Genomic DNA, 20125 nt, shown 5'->3' on the forward strand with positions numbered 1-20125 from the left:
AATTAATTGTTTTTCAAATGTTTGCACCAACTTCCTTTGGTTTTTATATCTAAAATTTGTAACAAATGTTAACCAATATCTTTAAGATATTGATTAAGAAATTTAAAAAAAAATTATTGAGATGTCCATGACATTTTTACATTCTCTTGTAATATAATATAAATATTTTTCATTTTAATTTTTAACTAATATTTTAAGAGCATAAAAAATTATTTAGGTTTTACTCTTTAGTCGAATAACATTTTCTATATTTTAACCCTATGCTTCCATTGCGATCTTATATCATTAAAAATTTAAGAGGTTGTTTAGTCTTGTTGTTTTCTATTTTTATTTTCATTGAAAATATTGAAATCACTAATCTCATTTTGGATAAAACGAAAACACGGTGACAAGAAATATAATTTTAAACAAATCTAAAAATACATTTCTGTTTAAAAACACATTTTTAGTGTTTTTATTTCTTAAAAGCAGAAAACAAGAAGTTAAACTAAACATATTTTTAGAATTATAATATTTTGAAAATAAAAATAATTTTCAAAAAATAAAAACAAAAAATAAAAATAGGAAAAAAAAACAGAAAATGAAAATAAAAAATAAAAATGCAAACCAAACACATCCCTAACAAAACCAAATCGTACAGAAGCATTGTTGCTACAGAAATTAAAATATAATATTTTTAAATATATAAAATAAAACTAAAAATTGGGACCGAGACCAAAACATTAACGAAACCTTTTTTGTTCATCTTGTTGGGAACTAATCATGCATAGACAACGGATGGAACGAAGCCCACGAGGTTAGTAGTATTAATTAGTGTGTACTTTATCTTTTCGGCCAAAAGGAAAATGCCTAAACCAAACAAATACTTGAAGCACAAGCCAAACGATGTTTACAATTACAATTTACAACACAACAACAATACAAGGTGGCAGTGGTGACTGGTGGGTGAAGCAGAAGCACACCACATGAAACCAAAAAACCCAAATTCAACACCGCCCTTTTAAGTTTTAATACTTTTCAGAGTCCCACCCTCACACAAGTTCATTCTTTTTTTGTCACCCTTTTCCGATTACATCCTTGTCCTCTTCTCCAAGCAATCAAAAAATCTTCTTCTTCCTCTTCACTGCGTGCTCCTCTGCGTGAAACTAGGACAACCCTTTTGGCCTCTTTCGCTCTTTGCCTCCCAAAGTCTTTAACTTTCTCATTGTAGCTCCGTACAATGTACCCCATGTCACTTCGTTGGTCTATTTCCTCAAATTGAGGAACAACTAGGTGGGTGGTGCTTGGTTTTTGATGATGGCTGAGAATGTTTGACTTGTGTTTCCCACAAGTTTGATTCTTTTGTTTTGTTCTTTTTTTCCTTTTTAATCCTTCAGTTTGATGGTTTCTTAGTTCTGTTTTTCTGCCTGTTATACGTGGCTTGCTGCTCCTTTTTGCTGTTCTTCTCTCTTGGTTTTTGGAGGATTTATTAAACCTTGATTGTTTGAAGGTTTTGTGGGGTTCTATTAATGACTAATTATATTGGATTAGACACTAGGCTTGTGATTACATAGGGCAGGGAATTCTTATAATATAACATTTTTTTTGTTGTATTCTGTGTCTCTGATTCAGAAGTCTCCATTAGCCTATTTTCTTTTTTGATAAAGCAAATTGCTTCATGTGACAAGAACTTGAGAGTTGAAACTGAAATCAAATCCTTGATTATTTTGAGGGCACAATGGTTTAAGTGTGTATAGAATGGGGGATATTGTTCTTGATTGAAGTTCCTTCTTCATCACCAAGCCTTCAGTGAGTTGTGTACATGTGTACATAGAGAAAGAGTGAACAGTTTCTTATTGCAGTGTGCAGAACATCAGTTTTGATCACTTGTAAATTGGGAATTTGGATTGGAAGGCTTCAATTTGTGAATAATTGTGAGAAGTGGGTTATTTTTGCAACAATGGTTTTAACAGAGTGATATTATGAAATATTGGATTGGTCATTCAGAAAAAGAGAAAGCAATTGCTCACATAATTCAGACGCTTATACTGAAACACAAATTGACTCCATCCGCAAAAAAGGATTGATGCATTTGATATGAGTAATGGAAGGAAGTGATCATTCATTAGTACCACAATGGTTGAAAGGCAGTGGAAATGATAGTAGGGTGGCTGGTATAAACAACCAATTCACATCATCACCATACTCTGGTAATTATTTATGCTTAGTGCTGAATACCTGGTTGTTAATAACATGTTCTTTTGTTTTAAAAATAAAAGAAGGAAAAGTAAGAAAGAAAAAATTGAGATCCCATTTTTCTTTTCTATCCTTTAGTTAAAAAGAAAAAGAAGTAATATGGGGCAGGAAGTAGCTTTAAGTTTGATTCATGATTGTATCCAATTTTCCATCCATTCCCATGAAAAAGTGGGAAATTCTCTTGAATATTTTAATGCTTGATAGGGCATTAGAAAGGAAATTTTGTTGCACTCTTATTTTCTTCAACATAAATTTTGGTCTGATGCACATTTGTTTCTTTTTCTCCTACACATACGAGTGAAGTTATTTCAAAGTGTGGCATATTTTATGCCAAAAGTGAAACCTTTTACTTTGATTCATCATGTATGTATGATATTTTTAGTCACCAAATGTTTTGTCTGGCAAGATACTGTCATCCAATATATGGCATCATGGAAATAAACATCTATGAACAGTTCTGTTTGTTTCAAATATCCTTCCTGTGTCAGATCATATTGCTTATTCTGGTCGTCAATGGAGTTCTAGTAGCAAAGGTCTTGGCCACTCAAGGTCATATAGTAGTTCTGAGAGAAGCTGGCAGGATACAGACTGGGAGAAAGTTGATGGTAATGGCCTGACCTCAGTATCACATGATATTCTTATGACAGTTGGAAGCAGTATCAAGGCTATGACGATGCATCAGTATAATGTTTCTACAAGCACATCTTCTATTACTCTGGGCACAATGGGCCTCAGTATGGCCGAGACATTGGCTCAGGGTCCACCTCGCTCTCACTCACCACAAGTGTGTTTGATGTTGAATTCTATTTTAAGTTGTTTGTTGAAATGTTTTCAGAATTTCAGTACTCTCATGGTGTATTTTTCCTTACAGTTATCTGCTAGTACTCAAAAGCTTGAAGAGTTGGCCCTTAAGCAATCTAGGTTATTAATCCCTGTGACACCATCCACACCAAGATCCCTGGTAAGGTGTTTCTTCTGCCTCTTTTTTCTTAAATAATATAGTTATGAAAGGCATTCCCTTTTAATTTATATTGATTTATTATTTCTACACCTTAAGGGTTTTATGTGCAATAGAAAATTTCATGGTACATCTATATGTGGCATCATGATTGATGTTCCTCCTGAGAATCTGCTAAACTAGCAACACGTCATATGTAAAATATATTTTCTTCCAGTTTTCTTGTTCTATGTTTTAGTTATATCTAATTGATGAATTATTTTGGAAGTGTTAAAGAAATATGTACCCATTTGCGGTGCTTACTTTTGAATGATTTTAGTTTAGATTTATTTAACTCAATTTATTGTCATTTGCCTTGCTAGAAATAAATATTTTTCTTATTAGTAAACTGTGGATAGATGATGTCGTTCTCCTCTTTACTCTCTAAGGGGAAGTATATGACATCAGATACAATGGCTTTATGCTTTTATAATTATCTTTGATTTTGAACTATTGTGGAGTTGATAGTTGTAGTCCACGTGACATGATATCCTTAATTTTCTTCTTTGTATATCATTCCTTTCAATGCTCACTTGCACAGAAAGAGTAAACACATGAAAATTAGATAAGAGTCATAAGACTATAAGAAGGCTGCCCTGCATTTCTTCACCCCTTCCCACTTTCCCCTTATTAATAAGAAGGAAAAATCAAAGGAATAGTGACCCAACTATGAGGGGATAATACACCAGACATTTGTTAACTGAGGTTGGATTGTAATTGCTCTAAATTTCAATCTACTTTGATGCATATGCTTATTTTCAATCAACACCTTAATCAATAAATAGCTTACCCATGAAAAGTTTAGGAGTACAACCTGAATCAATTCTGTGTAATAATGATTGCTAGAGATTGAACTCATGCAGTGTATAAAGACAAACACACTCAGTTGTCTACTCTAATCTCCCATTTGGGAGCACTTACAGGTTTTTAATGCTATAACTAATTTAGGCATGGAGGTGGTGAGAAAATTTGATTACTCTCCCTTTCAAATATCTTGGGAAGAGGGTGATAGGGATTATGGTGATGGTAACCCTATTGTTGTAAATATTGCTTATTGTTTATTTTTGCAAAAAAATCAGTATTAAATCTTAAGGCCCTAAATATGTTACAGATTTTGACTTTTGACTATAAGGTCTTGCGGTATTTAAGAACTCATATTTAGCCAAACACAGTCATAGTCTCATTAACATTGGTTATAAAGTTATCTTTCTTGTTTCACTTCTGAAACATCTAAGATTTTTATGTGATACCTCCTTTACTGGACTGGCCTGCATAAAACAATGTCTAGTATCTTGTTCTTTTCAACTTTATCTTTTCTGTGTGCCCAATTTTTTCTTTACTTAATCCCTTTATATTTTCTGATTTGGATTGTCTCTCTCTGTTGTACATGACCAAACTATAACAGTTGAATTCCTCTTATGTTATGCTTGATTTATGACCCATACTTTAGCAAAAAAACTCCTTATCCACTGTATTTTCTAATATATGCTATGCTGGGAGCACCCTTAATACTCTTATTTCTTGGAAGTAAGCAACTTTTTAGACAAGTCTTGTACCAAAAAATAAAATAAAAATTAAGCTCTTAAAACTTGCATGGACATCCATGAATTTGTGGTCTGCTATGCAGTTTAAGTTAATAGCTGTAAGGAAAATTAGCATCACTAGCTAGAAGTTAATTATAGTAGGAAGTATTTGATATATTTCTAACTTAGGAATATACATATATATATTGTAGGTTTCTAGCTCCTCAGAGAAATCAAAGGTCAAGACAGGGCAGCAGCAGTATCCCTTCTCCCATTCACGTCGACCCAATCATTCTTTACATGGTGCTCATCTAAACTTAGATATACAGAAAATTAGTTCTGGTAATTCCCTTAATGTCAGTACTTCACGAGAGTTGAATGGTGTGTCTTCAGCTTCAAAGGACAACTTAAGTCCCAATAGTAGAGTAGTTCTTAGTCCAGTTGGTGCCACTAGATCCACTTCTATATCTGCTCCCTCTAGGAGCTTAAGTAACAATTCAACCCCTTCTGCATGGATAACATTGGAAAAGAGACCTACTTTTCCTATCCAGAGCAGGAATGATTTCTTCAAGAATCTTTCAAGGAAGAGTTCCGTGGAAAAACCTTGTTCTGATGTCTTGCCTATTGACATGTCTTGTGCCTTGGAGAAGTCTGAAGCCAGCACAAGGAGTGTCTCTAGTTGTCCCATTCTGGAGTCCAGAGATGCCTCTTTAGTGGATACATCCGCTGTGAACATGTTGACTGACTACGGCTCCACAATTACTGAGAATGGCAATGCTGCCAATGAACCTTTGAAACTTTCAAGCAGCAGTGACAAGCAAGATAGCAGCAACCCATTTCCTTATGCAGATGAGGATGAGATTGCATTTTTACGTTCGCTTGGCTGGGAGGAAAGTGCAGGAGATGAATATGATGAAGGCCTCACTGAAGAGGAGATACAAGACTTCTATGAAAAGGTTATTATTCTTTTGGAACTTTTTTTTTGCTATGCTTAATTTGTAATGATGTTTGCAGTTAAATGATTTCTTTTATGACCTATGCATTTGTTTCCTCATGCAGTACATGAAATTGAAGCTGTGATCAAATATTCTCCAACATATGCGTCAAAAACACTATGCATTACACAGCCACTTGACTCGAATACTGGGGGATATGGTGGAGCGCCATGAGTAAATTATGTTCAAAATTTAGAAGCATGATATTGCAGGATTTGGAATATGAAAGTGATGAGACAAAAATGTGCTTTAAATATCTCTTTAGGAGCATGAGTGTTTAAATTAGTGGAAGTTGGCTGTTAGATAAGGAGATTTTCCTTTTGGTTAATTGGAAAGCTCTATCAGAACAAGGCTACTAATATATAGGCAAAGCATAGACTCTTTACTAAGAACTAGTGAAACAATCATGCTGGATATAACTTCTGAGCATGAGGAGAAAATGAAGATACCAAAGATGAATTTCCTTTTGTTTAATAGGACCCTGCTAGTAGAATAGTATACAGTGAAACAAAGAAGAAGAAAAAGAGCATGTGTTCTTTTTTCTTTCCCTCTCTGATCTTTTAATTTGTTTTCCCTTCCTTATTATTGATATTTGTTAAAATATATACACTGCTACAGTTTCAAGTAGGATTATAGAAACCCCCACACTTGATTAATATTAGAAAAGAAAAAAGATCAATAAATTCGTTGATTTTGTTCTTTCCTAGCCTTTAGTTTTCTTCTGAAATAGTCGTGGTAGTGCATCCACTTATCCGTATATGTAAGACTTTTATGGTGACAATGCCTTAATGCCTTATTCTGTTTTCTTTATTTTATCTTTGTATCATGAATTAGAACTTCCATAATCATTTTATTTGTGGTACTATAAAACAAGCTTCGATACCAAAAGTAAGACTCCCGAGCCGCTTTATTCACCATCTATATAATAATTTCCCCAAGTATGATTAATGATGTTTTTTTGTACGAAAATTATTTTCTGACATATGATTAACAATTATTGAACCGTTTTAATTTCATATAATTCAAAGGATTTTGCTAACCAGTAAGGACAAATAGTTAAAGAATTAAAATAAGAAAGTTTTTAAAGTAGAAATTATAGGAGAGTGTAAAACAAATCAGAAACAACACAATCTTATACATCCTAATAATTATTTTTCTTCTTCTTAGTTCCTTAATCAGAACGCACAATAATTAAATAACATTTGTCTAATTTTAAAAAAAAAACATTTGATATTTTCCCAATCTACTTTAATGCATAATGTGTTCTTTTAAAAATACAAATGTCAGTTACAAAATCGTATCTATAAATGGATCGTATCTATAAATGTTCAATTTATGTAAACTTTGATATACATAATAAACCTTGTCTATATAAATTTTCACGCCTGTGTGAAGAAATTAGGCCACGTTGGCAAGACAGCAAAAGTTCTTGCCAAGACTAGTCTTATCATCAGCCACCGAGTTTGTTTTCTCCTAAGATGTTAGACCACGAGATTTTCTTGAATTCATGTCTCTAACTTATAGAACACAATTTTATAGTTCAACTCAACACTAAAAGCTAGACAAGATAAAAATTATTTCTCATTTATTTATTTACATTATTTTAGTCGTATTCTTAATTTGCTTAGGAAGCTAAAATGGTATTTCCATAATTTGTTGAACAATAATGCAATTCGGGGGTGCATTGTGCTGTGCAACAATTAGTTTCACTTTCACCTACCCCCAACAAGAATTCCATTTGCTCCAAATTCCAATGTCATCATTGCAAAAGCACATTTCATGGTCAAAGCCATAAGACATAAGTGGATCCATTTTCAGCTTATGTCATAAAATTGATTATTTATCCATGAGAAACTATTCTCCAATGATAGACCAGGAACTCAAACTTGCTAGTTCTGGTTAGCCGCCAAATGAACTGAATACACGAATAATTATTAATTGAATATGTTATTGTGTCCTTAGTATGAAAGTGGATTATATAATTCAAGGAAACCGTAGTTTAATGCCAATAATGACTCTAATCACGTTGACATGGATGTGGATGTTGGGGGGATGTGGCACAGGTAAAGCAAAACGTTCTCTAAACATTGGAATGGGATGACAAAAGGTTGTCTTTTTTCTTTTTTTTTTTTTAACTAATGACGGTATATAAACCTGACAAAAAATAAATAATACAGTAAAAATTCTTGTATATACAGTATATAGTATCACGATTACAAGGTAAGATCCAACCTTATCAATTTGAGGACAAAATATTTTAGTATGATCATCTCATAGTTTTAATTTAACTCTTAAGTATTTTTTAATTTAAGAATTAGAAATAAGAAAATATTTTTATTTTGATAAACAGAAATAAGAAATTGTTGACGTCTCCTAATTGCACATCTTTAAATAAATGTAATTTAGGAATTTTTTTCTTGCACCTGTTGTTTTTCTAATAAAGCCAACAATTATAGTGAAAAAGAACACATCGAGCGGCGTGAGGGGGAGGCGCTCTCTGGCGAGGTTGGAGCGAAGGGCGGCAGTGGTGGTGAGGAGGTGGTGGTGCTGCGGCACAGCGGAGTTGGCGCGGCAGCGCGGCAGTGATGAGGAGGTAAGGTCATTATGAATTCGCAATTAGGCTATTACGGATTTATGTATATTTTAGAATATTTCAAAAAGTGTTAGGTGTAACACCAGCACTGTGCAGTATGTAGGAAGCATACCGGAACTTGTGTTATAGATAAAAAATTCCTTTTTCTATTTTCATGCTTCGGCACTAAGGCATACTAAATTTTTCTTGCGAATAAATTAAGCATAGCTAGGTTGTCAATGGATAGGTTTGGATAGAGTCTCGTAATTTCCATTTCTGTGTTAAAAAAAATACATATATTCATATGATAGTAATTTTAATCCTCACCTTTATACAATCGTAATGATTGAATATTTATATACAAATATCTCATTGACAATCTCTCCTTTATTTATATACGAAGGTACTACATCAATAGAAATATATTATTAAAAACATTACAACAAGTAAATTAAAACTTTACTTTTAAATAATCCAAATATAGTATTAAAAATATAATATTGATTCGTCCAAATTTTAATTATAAATAAATAATATTATAAACATAATCATCTAATCTTGTAATGATAAGTCATTAAATAAGTAAAAATATATATTTCTAATTTGAAGCACAAAAAAACATAAAATATTAATTGACAGTTAGAAGTGAATCTCAAAAGAACTTACCAACAAAGTTATCAATTTATACATAAAGTAAATAATAATTAAATATACTTAAATAGAATGTAAATAATATAAGGTAGGTTAAATTATGGTTCATTATTCTTTGTTAGACTGTTACTATTAATCATATAATTATTGTTTTATAAAAAATATATATAATTTTATAAATTATATGCTTAATATATTTTAATTACTTAAGATATTCATACCTGCATTCATTTCCCCCACAAAATTGCGGATAAATACTCACCCATTCTTAATCCTAATAAACAAGTAATTATGTTTTCTGTATGTGAATATTTTAACAGATACTGATCGGATCTCATCAGAGGCGAATTTACCATCCCTAAGCACGGGATGTGAGGATTTCGTGACAAATGCTTTCAGGAAACAATGTTGCGAGAAAATGAGAGAGAAAGTGACGATGGAGGAAATAGAGGTTGCCAGATCACAAATACTAGGTCAACAAAAATATAAAATTTAATTAATCAAACTGTAGAGATTTATCGATCAGTTTAATCTTTCAAATAAATTCTATTTAAAACATATAAAAATAACAAAACTAATTAATTTAGAAACATAAAAGTCATATATTGGGTCAAAATTGGGTTAATTGGTTTTTAAATTATTTTAATAAAAACTCGATCCAGATCTGAAACTGATTTATTAGGTCAGGGACCCAGGGTTACTTGGGTTGAGATATGCTTATATTTTTACATATATTCTTAAAAAGCAAAAAAAAAAAAGAAGAAAAATCTAGAATATATATTATACTTTATACCTGGGAATATAAGGACATTTGAATTAAACTTATTTTTTCTTCTTTAAATTAGGTAGGGTACTTGACCGAGGCCGCGGGGATACGTGAATTTACATGAAGTCGTGTTAATAATCCATATTTTTTACGAGTGGAGTACATAATTTATATAATTTTTAAATATTATTTTTATTTATTTTTGTTACATTAATTATTTTACTATATATTTTTCTTTCTTTTCATTCTTTCTCTCTTTATTATATATTTAATTAATAAAGAAATTATATAAATAATCTCAAATTCATGATTAACAATTTTGCAGAAACCAAGTTCATACCATGTGCTTACATACTGCCCTTAAACGTGTCAACATTCAGCAACCAAACCAAGTGGAAATTAGAAGTCAATTTATAGCAAATTGTGGAAATGATTTCTAGTATAGTCAACTCTTATCTATTCAAATATCCATAGAAAATACAATATCTTTCAACGGTATGTTTATTCCATCTATTTTTTTTAATAATAATTATAATCATAATGAGTATTGAATTTAGGATCATATAAATTATTCAAATTCTAAAAACCCCAATTGCTGGGCTGAACCTAATGGATTGTCTACGTTTTTTGTTATACAAAATTTTAGAGAAGAGAGTGATGTCTAATTTAAAGTAGATAAAACTTTCAATCTTAAAACATATTTATAGAAAAATTATACTTATCTCGTAGTAAAAATCAACACGAGTTTTAAGACAAAAGACACTCCCCAATTTCATCAAGCAGCCAGTCAGAAGAAATTAGACAGTGTCTTTTGCCTATGTTCCTCGAGATTTGAATGAAGTCGTGAACTCATTGGCGGATTGGGATGCTTGTTCAAATTTGTCAAGAGAGAAGCTGAGATCTATCCCTTGATGCTATATATTTTAGCCATCCTTGTTGGTGACACTCTTGGAGTGTCTTAGTTTCCTTTCTTGTTCTTTTTGTGTTCTACATTAGCAAATAAAAATCTACCCCCTATCAATTGAGAGGACACATGAATCAATATAAAAGCATAATAAACTTATATAAATTTATATTCCTTAAAATAAGATAAAATAAGTTTTACTATTAAATCTTTGTCTTAATTTGTGTATGTGTGATTACTCTATTTCTTTAGTTTTGGATTGCGTGTTACAGACCAAAGTCTTAGAAAAGAAATCACATTAAAAAAAATTGAATTGATCCCTCCTTTGTGTGATACCTTTTGAGTAAATTCAACAAAGAGGGATCGAATACAATTTATAGTTAACTTCCGCACAAATGCTTCTGCCTTTGTAGGTATAATCCTCTCCCAGAGATTTTTAAAGAATAATCTTGAACATAATAGAATTCATTAACACTTTATATACTAATTTTGATTGAGAAAATTTCACTGGATTTCACCTTTCAAACCCACTATTAATTTCACTCATGTTTATATTTGCAGTGTTCAACAAGCTTTCCCCCCATTCACCATATCCTCCTCCCATTTGAAAAGTAATCTCCTATATTTCCATCTCCATCACCACACTCCCTCCTCCCACTTTCTAATGATGATATTTTTAAATTCACATTCAATAAAGTTAGCTTTATTTATTTACATAGACTCTATTGCATGTGACATTAATTAACTTTATTTGCATAGAGTACGTCTAAGTTTTTTTTAACAAATTAAGTTTAACACAGTTAATTGGTGGGTTCTCTAAATTAGAATTCGACTACTCTTGATGGGGAGTATACACAAAAATAATTTATTAGAGAAATCAAACTCATTTTGCTAATCTTTAAACCTCACAAACTATGGATTCGTAGATCTACTAAATGTATACACACCAAACAAATTTAATAAGAAATTCATCAACAACTACCATGAATTAAATGAAGAGTCTCCATCAAAAACGGAAATTGTGGGGCTTATTTGTATAAGTAGCTAGGTTTATACAATGACATGTGAGGCATTTATCATCTTTCATCACCACAGCTCACAAGCTCGTGCATGCGTGGACTTATATGGCAGCAAACGGCGCCGCAGCCATTTCTCTAGTTCTGCATCATTATTCATATATACTACTGAACTGAACTGTTCTCACGTATAAATAAAACCAGTGGGAAAAAACCCAAGTGTATTGGTTATCGCTTTATTTCAATTTTTTTTTATTTTTTGTAAATCGCTTTTTTTCAATTGTTAGACATTGTATTTTATGGTTTTATTTTGACTACCGAGTCTTGAGGGATATAAAATTTTATATTTTACTTAGACAATTCTTTTTTCTAACTTGATAATTTAATACTAATGGGGGGAAATAATTAAGATGTAGGTTGGGAGAAATTATTAAGTAGTTCAAAAAATTATTATGATGTTAAATTAATCTCTATATATGTGACAATAATCAAATATTATTATTTTGTTTTGATAAACTTAAATTCATATCTCATAAAAATTGATCAGACCATAAATAAGTGATTGTCCGAGACTACTTAGTTAATAATTTTTCGATTTTATGGGGTTATTGATACTTAATACCAACCATTCATTTTATGGAGTATACACAAAAATAATTCAAGAAAAGATTGAAGCATTTCGCTAACATGGCTTAGGTTGGATACTTATACCAACCATTGATCACATGTCTAAGTACATGCAAGTGATCAGCAAGTTTTTGCTACGTTCTGATGCATTTGAACGAAATTGGAATTACATGGCTTAAGAAATGGTGAATTTTTCACAATTTTTATGATGTTACCTTTTTTTTCTTTTTACTATTGTGTAGTAAAAGTGTGATGTTAAAAGAGATTCATGGTTGAAGGTTGCGCTACTCATATACGTACGAACATTCTTTTGCTCTTATCACTTATCAAGGGTAAGATCTTTCACAGTTTCACTGTTAGAATTAAAAGATGACTTGGTTTCTGTATTTCCAAATCATATATATACCGGAAAAGAAAAAAAAAATCCATATATACTTCCTCACGAATCTTAATTAATTAGATCAAGCCTAACCTGTATATTGCATGAAATTAATATTCTTTTGTTGTACCTGGTAAAATCACCAAGTATTATTACTTTTTAGCTTGTTTAATGTCGTATGAGTCATATTTGGTTGTTCATCCCATCCCCGACAACGGTGTCTCATGTGTGTGTGTGATGAAGGAAGGAAAAAATTATATTCAATACAAGCTCTTATTCCGTGCTTAAGAGTCCATGGATGCATGGTCCCAACCCAACCATGCATGCATGGAGGCTAATGAAAGTTGAAACCTATAGAGTTGAAAAATTATAAAAATCTATACATAAACTTGAAAAATTTATGTTCATGACTCAATTTTATCTATTATGTTGAAAATCAATGTTTATAATTAACTAAGATTTACTTATGCTGAAATTAAAATCTAGTTCACAACTAAGATTAATCCCCCATAACCTTGAAAATTGTTTCATCATTAATTGCTCAGCTAAAAAAAAATCTCCGATTCGTCGCTTTCTTTTACCATGTCAATATCAGTGTTCTAGTCTAATAGACCCCAAAAGTTGACTTGCCATCTTCTCTGGACACTGGACACTGGACACAACCATTCCTATTACTCGCGTCCGTTTCTCTCTAGAGTATACTTTCTACTAAAGGGGAAAAAAAAAAAATTCTTCTCGGGATTATTTCATAAAAATATGACTTAAATATATTTTTATATAAGTTTATCCATAAAAAAATTTGTTTATTTATAGTACTTATAATTTTGTTTTTTTTCTTGTAAGTCCCCGTAAGATTTTGTGTTTATTTTTAGTGTTGATAAATTTATGTTTTTTCAATTTTAGTTCTGTGCGAATTTAAAAAATTATAAACAAAAAATTAAAATTTTATAGGAACTAAAATTAAAAAATAAAATTTATAAGAATTAAAGAATGAATAAAAAAAACTTACAGGAATCAAAATTAAAAAAATATCAATTTATAAGGATTAAAATTAAAAAAATAAATTTATAAAAATAAAAAAAAAAAATTCTAACTAGACAAAAATATATTTAAGCCTAAAAATAAAATAAAAAAACTAGTTTATATATAAAGAAGCTTGTTTGCATTATGCAATATTTCAAGTACCTAACTACTCATATATCCTATATTGTTGTTAATCTCTACTAGACTATGATGGACAAATTTTGACAATAATGTTTACGTTAGCCAGTGCCTATCCCCACAAAAACACGCCCTTAAAAAGTAAGTAATCAAGGATTGAAATGACCTCGAGTTTTGAATGAGTAGGAAACTAAGCCAAAAAATCATTCAGAGGTGGAATCAAATAAAAAAAAATATTTAGAACATTTGCTTCTTTTAAGACTCTGGGGACTGGGAATGAATCATGTGTGTTTGCAGTGCTCCAATGGTGACAGAATATTCGTTCTTTATCGTCGTGTGTTTCCATTTTGGGTCTAAAGATATTTTTGTCATATTACAGAACCATCATTTTTTTTTAAAACATATCAATGACCCACATGCGTTATGTGTGGTTTAATTTGTATATCGCTTTGGTCGTCTGCGATTGTTTAATTTTCCCATTTATTTTCAAGTCAAACGGCATCAAGTTATTTCAAATGAAATTTTGGTTTCATTTAAATATATCTCAAACGGCATCAAGAAAAGTAAAAAAAGTATTTATTTATAAGAAAAAAAATATATTTAAGCCAAATTCCACTACTAAAAATATTCTTAAATTAAGCATAAGATATGTCGAATTCAAGACTCCAACACATAATGACATATAACCATTTGACATCTTTTTATTAGAAAGCCAAGAGCCTTCCATCAAAAAAATCTCAAGAAACACCTAAACACGAGTCTAGCATACAAACAAACCAATACCTCACTGCACAAGAAGAATGCCAAGCCAAAGATAAGGTTATCAACATGAGTTAACTTATGCAAAAGAGGAGTAAAATTACAAGACATACCTTACATGCTGTGTTTCTCCTCTAATTAAGAAAGATCATAATCACTTATTTTTAGCTTTTTCAGTGGCCGTTCAGTTATGGTAAGCAATTTTTTCATGGCTAGCTTAGCTAGGTGTCTTGCGGCTTTGCCTAATGATATATTTTATCATTATATTTAGTTTGGCTCTCTTTTAAGAAGGAAAAAGTCATGTCATGTTCGACATATTTTTTGGTATGTTGTGGTATATTCTATCTAGATTATGCATAACAATGTTGTGTTTCAAAGTATTCTACTTACTTTTAGTGTTTTGGACTTGATAAAACTTAGATCTTGGATATGGTTTATGGCCAAGATAGATAGTTCTCCATGTTCTCTTTCTAACTGATTTATTAATCTTATAACTTTCCTTTATTTATCTTCTTAAAAATGCTAGCAGCATACTCTAATATTTTTTTGAATGATATTTATTGATATATTTATAAATTTTAGTTAGTCTCACTTCTTATTTAAAGTGTTTTTTTTTCTTAATTTTGTTGTTTTAATTAAATTTTAACCAATAATGAAATAAAAATGTGTGTTAAAAAGAATATGTAAAAAAACGTGTTACTAATATTCTTCTTATCTATTTCATCTAGCATTGCTAGACTAATGTATTCTAGTTAGAATACTCCTGATACTCTTTTCTTAACAAAGTTTTATTTATAAATAAATACATCCACGTATAGGAAAAATATTTATTTTTTTATATATTGAAATCATTAATAATAATTGTTTGTAACTTCTGCAGCCTATAATATAATAATCCTTCGGGTGTTGTGGGTCTACCGCATTTAAAATTAAAGCAGAAATTAAACTAATCCCTACTTAAAACTCTAATGGTAGATAATTTGCCAAGAAGAAGGGGAGAAAGTTCTCTTTCCAGTTAAGGTTCGATGTAATGGGTTCTTTTTCTTTAGGTTTTTTGTTCATTATTAAACTATAACGTGGGAGGGAGTAAACAACTAAACTATAAAGTAGGAGTTGAGATGAATGTGCTTTTAAATATGGTCTTACAGTTGACAAAATCAAGATCTGATCCCAAGGTTTTTTTCTTCATATGGGATTTCGTACGGGGCTCATATTCCATGGTAATAGATGATGTCATATTAACTCATATATTATAATCAGATGCATGTTAAGCCTTGGAATATTTTTCCTGTATTTCCTCTTTATAAAAAAGCTCAAATGAATCTCGTCAAATTGTTCTCCATTTGCAGGCAGGCACATGTAGCACGAGTTCCCCCTTGAATCTTCAACAAATGGCTTCTCTTTCCATGGTAAAAAGACATTATTGTTCATGCGAGACATGCCATAATATCCAGAACTAGAGATAAAATGAGAAGCATGGAATTCATGCTAGGAGGGACACGATGTGCATGCCCTAGCGTATGCCCTAGTGTAAGAAATGAAAAAAAGTTTTGTATTATTACCACGAGTGAATAGGGGCGAATCAGCTCGATGGCACCAATTAAACATGATCTTAGGCGGCTTAATTACGTGGTCTAAAAGGATAAAAAAAGCCTATGTTGTTTTATGTAAATAATAATGTCAAACATTTGAAGTGGTGTGATGCTTTTGGCTCACTTTTTTTTCAGTGCACTGGGTGGAGATTTTATATAAGACCTTGATTTGATTCTTAATCACACAAAAGAGCAATTAAAAAAAGGTCAATGACCCACCTTCAACTTCACTTAGTATCAATGGTTAATTTTGTCATTTTGGTAATGGGAGGGCTCATTTATCAAATTATAGTAGGGTGCCCACTTGCCTATTTTATTAAATTTTAAAATGGAAGCTTATAGACTGATTAATATAATTGGAGAGGTTAATTAAGAAGCCAACTAAAGTCAAATCATAGATGCGTCTTTGTGTGTGCAAGATAAGAAACGTCTTCGGGACGAGGGAATTGACTTTGGTGCCTTAAAAGTAGCGTATATACTTTTATATATAATCACGATAGGACAAAGGAAGAGATTCTCCAAAAGCTCAACCTTGGCCTCAAATATTGATCATGGGTAGAAGCCGAGAAAAACCCACAAAGATGGAAATTGATCTCTCTTTGAAGATAGATACTGATGATGAGCATAAAGAAGAAGAAGATGAGCGAGTGAAAGAGGATGAGGAGCAAGAAATGGCACAGATTCAGGATAATAATAAGGAAGAAATCCCTGAAGCCACAGCTGGTGAAATAGAAGATGATGCATCAGTCATAGAAACATCTTTGCAAGATAACACAAAAACAAAAGAGGTAATTATATTTTTCATTATCAATATGAGCAGATCCAAAAGCGTGACCCTTCTACCTCCTTAATTTAAGTAAATTAACAGCTAAAGTTGTATTATTTGACCAACTCTTTTCTCTTCATATATTCTCATGTTTTCTATATATCGATGTTTATGTATATGCAAGTATTAACTCTTGAAACACTATTAATTCTTTTGGTAACGTTTAATTGTTTGTCTATGATATATATATGTTTAGAAGTCCTTAAAGGGGTATGGTTTAATTTCCTACAGTTAAGTGTCTTACAAATGGAGATGGAGAGCATGAAAGAGGAAAACAAAGTTCTGAGGAAAGTTGTAGAACAAACAATGAAAGACTATTATGATCTGCAAATGAAATTCTCAGCCATCCAGGAAAACAATAAAAGAAAGGTAAATCCAATTGTTAGTTTAATATTGATCTCCATTGACTTTCATCTATATTTTATATATAATAAAACACAGATCCCATTTTTATAGGATCATGAAATTTCTCTCTCACTTCAAGACATTGCGACCACCAGCGGTGAAGGGCCATCGAGAATTCTTGAGATCTTTAACAAACAAATGCAAAGTGCTCCATCTCCTCCACACCCTGATCATGATGATGATAGTTTAAGCGAGAGTGAATTGGGTTTATCACTAAGGTTGCAACCAAGCACAAGCCATCATAAAGAAAGTGATGTGGGAAATAATAAGGAAGACAAAAATGATCAACAGTTGGCAAGTTATGCATCAGTGCAGAACAAATTACAGCGGACAAATTGCTTGCCCGGTATTACTACCCATGCTGCTTCCCCTCCTAATAGAAAGGCTAGGGTTTCTGTTAGAGCAAGATGTGAAGCTGCCACAGTGAGTTCAAAATCTATATATTTATAATTAATATTAATATATCCTTTAAGTTAGCATTATCATATGATTAATTAGATAAACATTAATTAAGAGCTAATCAACTTAATTGTGATAGATGAATGATGGGTGCCAATGGAGAAAATATGGGCAGAAAATTGCAAAAGGAAATCCATGTCCACGAGCCTATTATCGTTGCACTGTAGCCCCAGGCTGCCCTGTTAGGAAACAGGTAATTCTCACTATATTTACACTCCTTTTTCGGCTTCTCTAGTTTAAATAGATTGAAAAAAATTTACACTACTTATCCCCGGTTAGTTTTTCTACTGAAAATTATTCCACGCTTTTCCTTAAAAAAATACATTCTAATATAATGTAAATTTTTTGTTAATAATTCAAATTAATTTTACCAAAATCAATTATATCCAACTTTTTTTTTTGGTATAAATTTTTACCCAACTTTAAAACAAATATATAGCTTAAATGATCATGCATGAAATTCATTGGTTAAATTGCAATCCAAAGATTGAAAGAAAAATAAGGAATTAGCCACTAATCAAGTCATGTTCTTTTTACTATCTAATATATAGTAGTATTTGCTTATTTTTTAGGATTATTATTAACGTATACCACATTTGTCTTCTATTTCATTTTCACCCTATTTTGCTTTTTATCTATCTTTATTTCTGATCACATTGTATATCACCTCTATTAGTTTCTTTCTCTTCTTTTATTTAATTTTATTTTTTCTATCTTTCTCTTCTTTCCACCAATACATTCCAAAAATGAAACGTATATGTTGACAATTTTCCTATTTTAATTTTATGGGGTTCAATTCTTATGTTTATTAAATTTACATGTATAGGTGCAAAGATGTATAGATGACATGTCCATACTAATTACAACCTATGAAGGGACACATAACCATCCACTCCCTGTGGGTGCAACTGCTATGGCTTCCACAGCTTCTGCAGCAGCTTCATTCATGTTGCTAGACTCAAGCAACCCCATTTCAGATGGCACCTCCACTTTCACTCAAGCACCGTTTCCTTACAACACCTTCCACTCTCTAAACCCAGCTTCAAATTTTAGGAGCATAAGCCCCGGTGATCCATCCAAAGGGATTGTTCTTGATCTCACTAGCAACCTCAATGAACCACCACTACGTTTTTCCAGTGGTAGCTCCTCCAATACTACAACTGATCCTCGTTTTTCTTGGATGCAAAACAAATACCAAGGTGGTGGTGCAATTGCAATGAACAACACTTTTCACAAGCCTAGGGCATTGGATATTCATGATAGAATTTGGAAAGGAGAAGAAAGCAATAATAATAAGCCACTAGATCATGACAATGTGTCCTCAATTGCCTCAGATCCTAAGTTTAGGGTTGCTGTTGCTGCGGCCATAACATCTCTCATGAATAAAGAGAGCCACGCTACTCACCCTATAGGAACTTCCTTTGGCCCTAGGAGTGGCCAAAATGGTAGCTAGCTATAGCTCTAGCTAGTAACAGCAACTGGGTCGTAGAAATCTATCTCGATAAATGGTAAGCCCCGTTTGATTTTTCACCTTGATGATACAAGAAATAAGTATGAAGAGAAAAAAAGAAGTGAATGTTATACGACAATGTTTACCACAGTACTATTCAATAGACTTATTATCAGGTATATTAATTACATTTTATATGTATCTTCATATTAATATAAATAATCTTACAGGGGGATGGTTTCTTCTGTTTTCCTTGTAATCTGATTTTATTTTCTTGTTACTGTTGTTGATTGCTGTGGAGTAATTAAGGTTTGTGTGATTAATTAGTTGGATAGCATACACGTGAAGGACTTTTAACTAATGCAGTTAGCCAAGGCTCAATTATTAAAGTATTGCAAAGCCTTTCTTAACTGTGTTTTAAGTCTTTTAATTTATTGTACTACTCATGTGGAATCAAGTTCCATAGTTAAAGAAATATTTGGTTCTAGTAAATTATTTTTGTTTTCCTTTTTTATTTTATGGATCCGGGGACTACTAGCTGGCTATATCTTCGTAGAAAATGAAATTGGTTATGTGCTTGATTTAATTAATTGAGCATAATTGCTCCGTCGAGGTCAAGTACGCATGTGTCAATTAATGTGCATGTGTACATGTTCATACATGTATAACAATATCTGTCACTAACTAGTTCTATATATTTAGAATACGAGAAGGAGGAATTGGGGTACCTTACTTTGAGTTGAGAGTATATGAGGAGGAGTTGGGGGTTACTTTGAGAAGGAGGAATTGGCGGGAAGACAAGGGTGTG

The 20125-nt window shown here is 31.7% G+C and overlaps 2 protein-coding genes across 2 annotated transcripts; both read left to right on the top strand.

Annotated features, from left to right (window-relative positions):
* The first annotated feature begins 774 nt into the window (after positions 1-774).
* LOC114412611 lies at positions 775-6449 on the top strand. The gene is made up of 5 exons (XM_028376568.1): positions 775-2189; positions 2724-3019; positions 3107-3196; positions 4968-5711; positions 5815-6449. The coding sequence occupies exons 1-5, from the start codon at positions 2084-2086 to the stop codon at positions 5833-5835; spliced, it is 1257 nt and encodes a 418-aa protein (XP_028232369.1). The 5' UTR covers positions 775-2083; the 3' UTR covers positions 5836-6449.
* A 10176-nt stretch (positions 6450-16625) lies between these two features.
* On the top strand, positions 16626-19763 carry LOC114412612 (probable WRKY transcription factor 9). Its single transcript, XM_028376569.1, has 5 exons — positions 16626-16965; positions 17235-17372; positions 17460-17831; positions 17947-18060; positions 18694-19763. The coding sequence occupies exons 1-5, from the start codon at positions 16729-16731 to the stop codon at positions 19318-19320; spliced, it is 1488 nt and encodes a 495-aa protein (XP_028232370.1). The 5' UTR covers positions 16626-16728; the 3' UTR covers positions 19321-19763.
* The last annotated feature ends 362 nt before the right edge of the window (positions 19764-20125 follow it).

The sequence above is a fragment of the Glycine soja genome, chromosome 5 (assembly GCF_004193775.1).
Source record: "Glycine soja cultivar W05 chromosome 5, ASM419377v2, whole genome shotgun sequence".
Lineage (NCBI taxonomy): Eukaryota > Viridiplantae > Streptophyta > Magnoliopsida > Fabales > Fabaceae > Glycine > Glycine soja.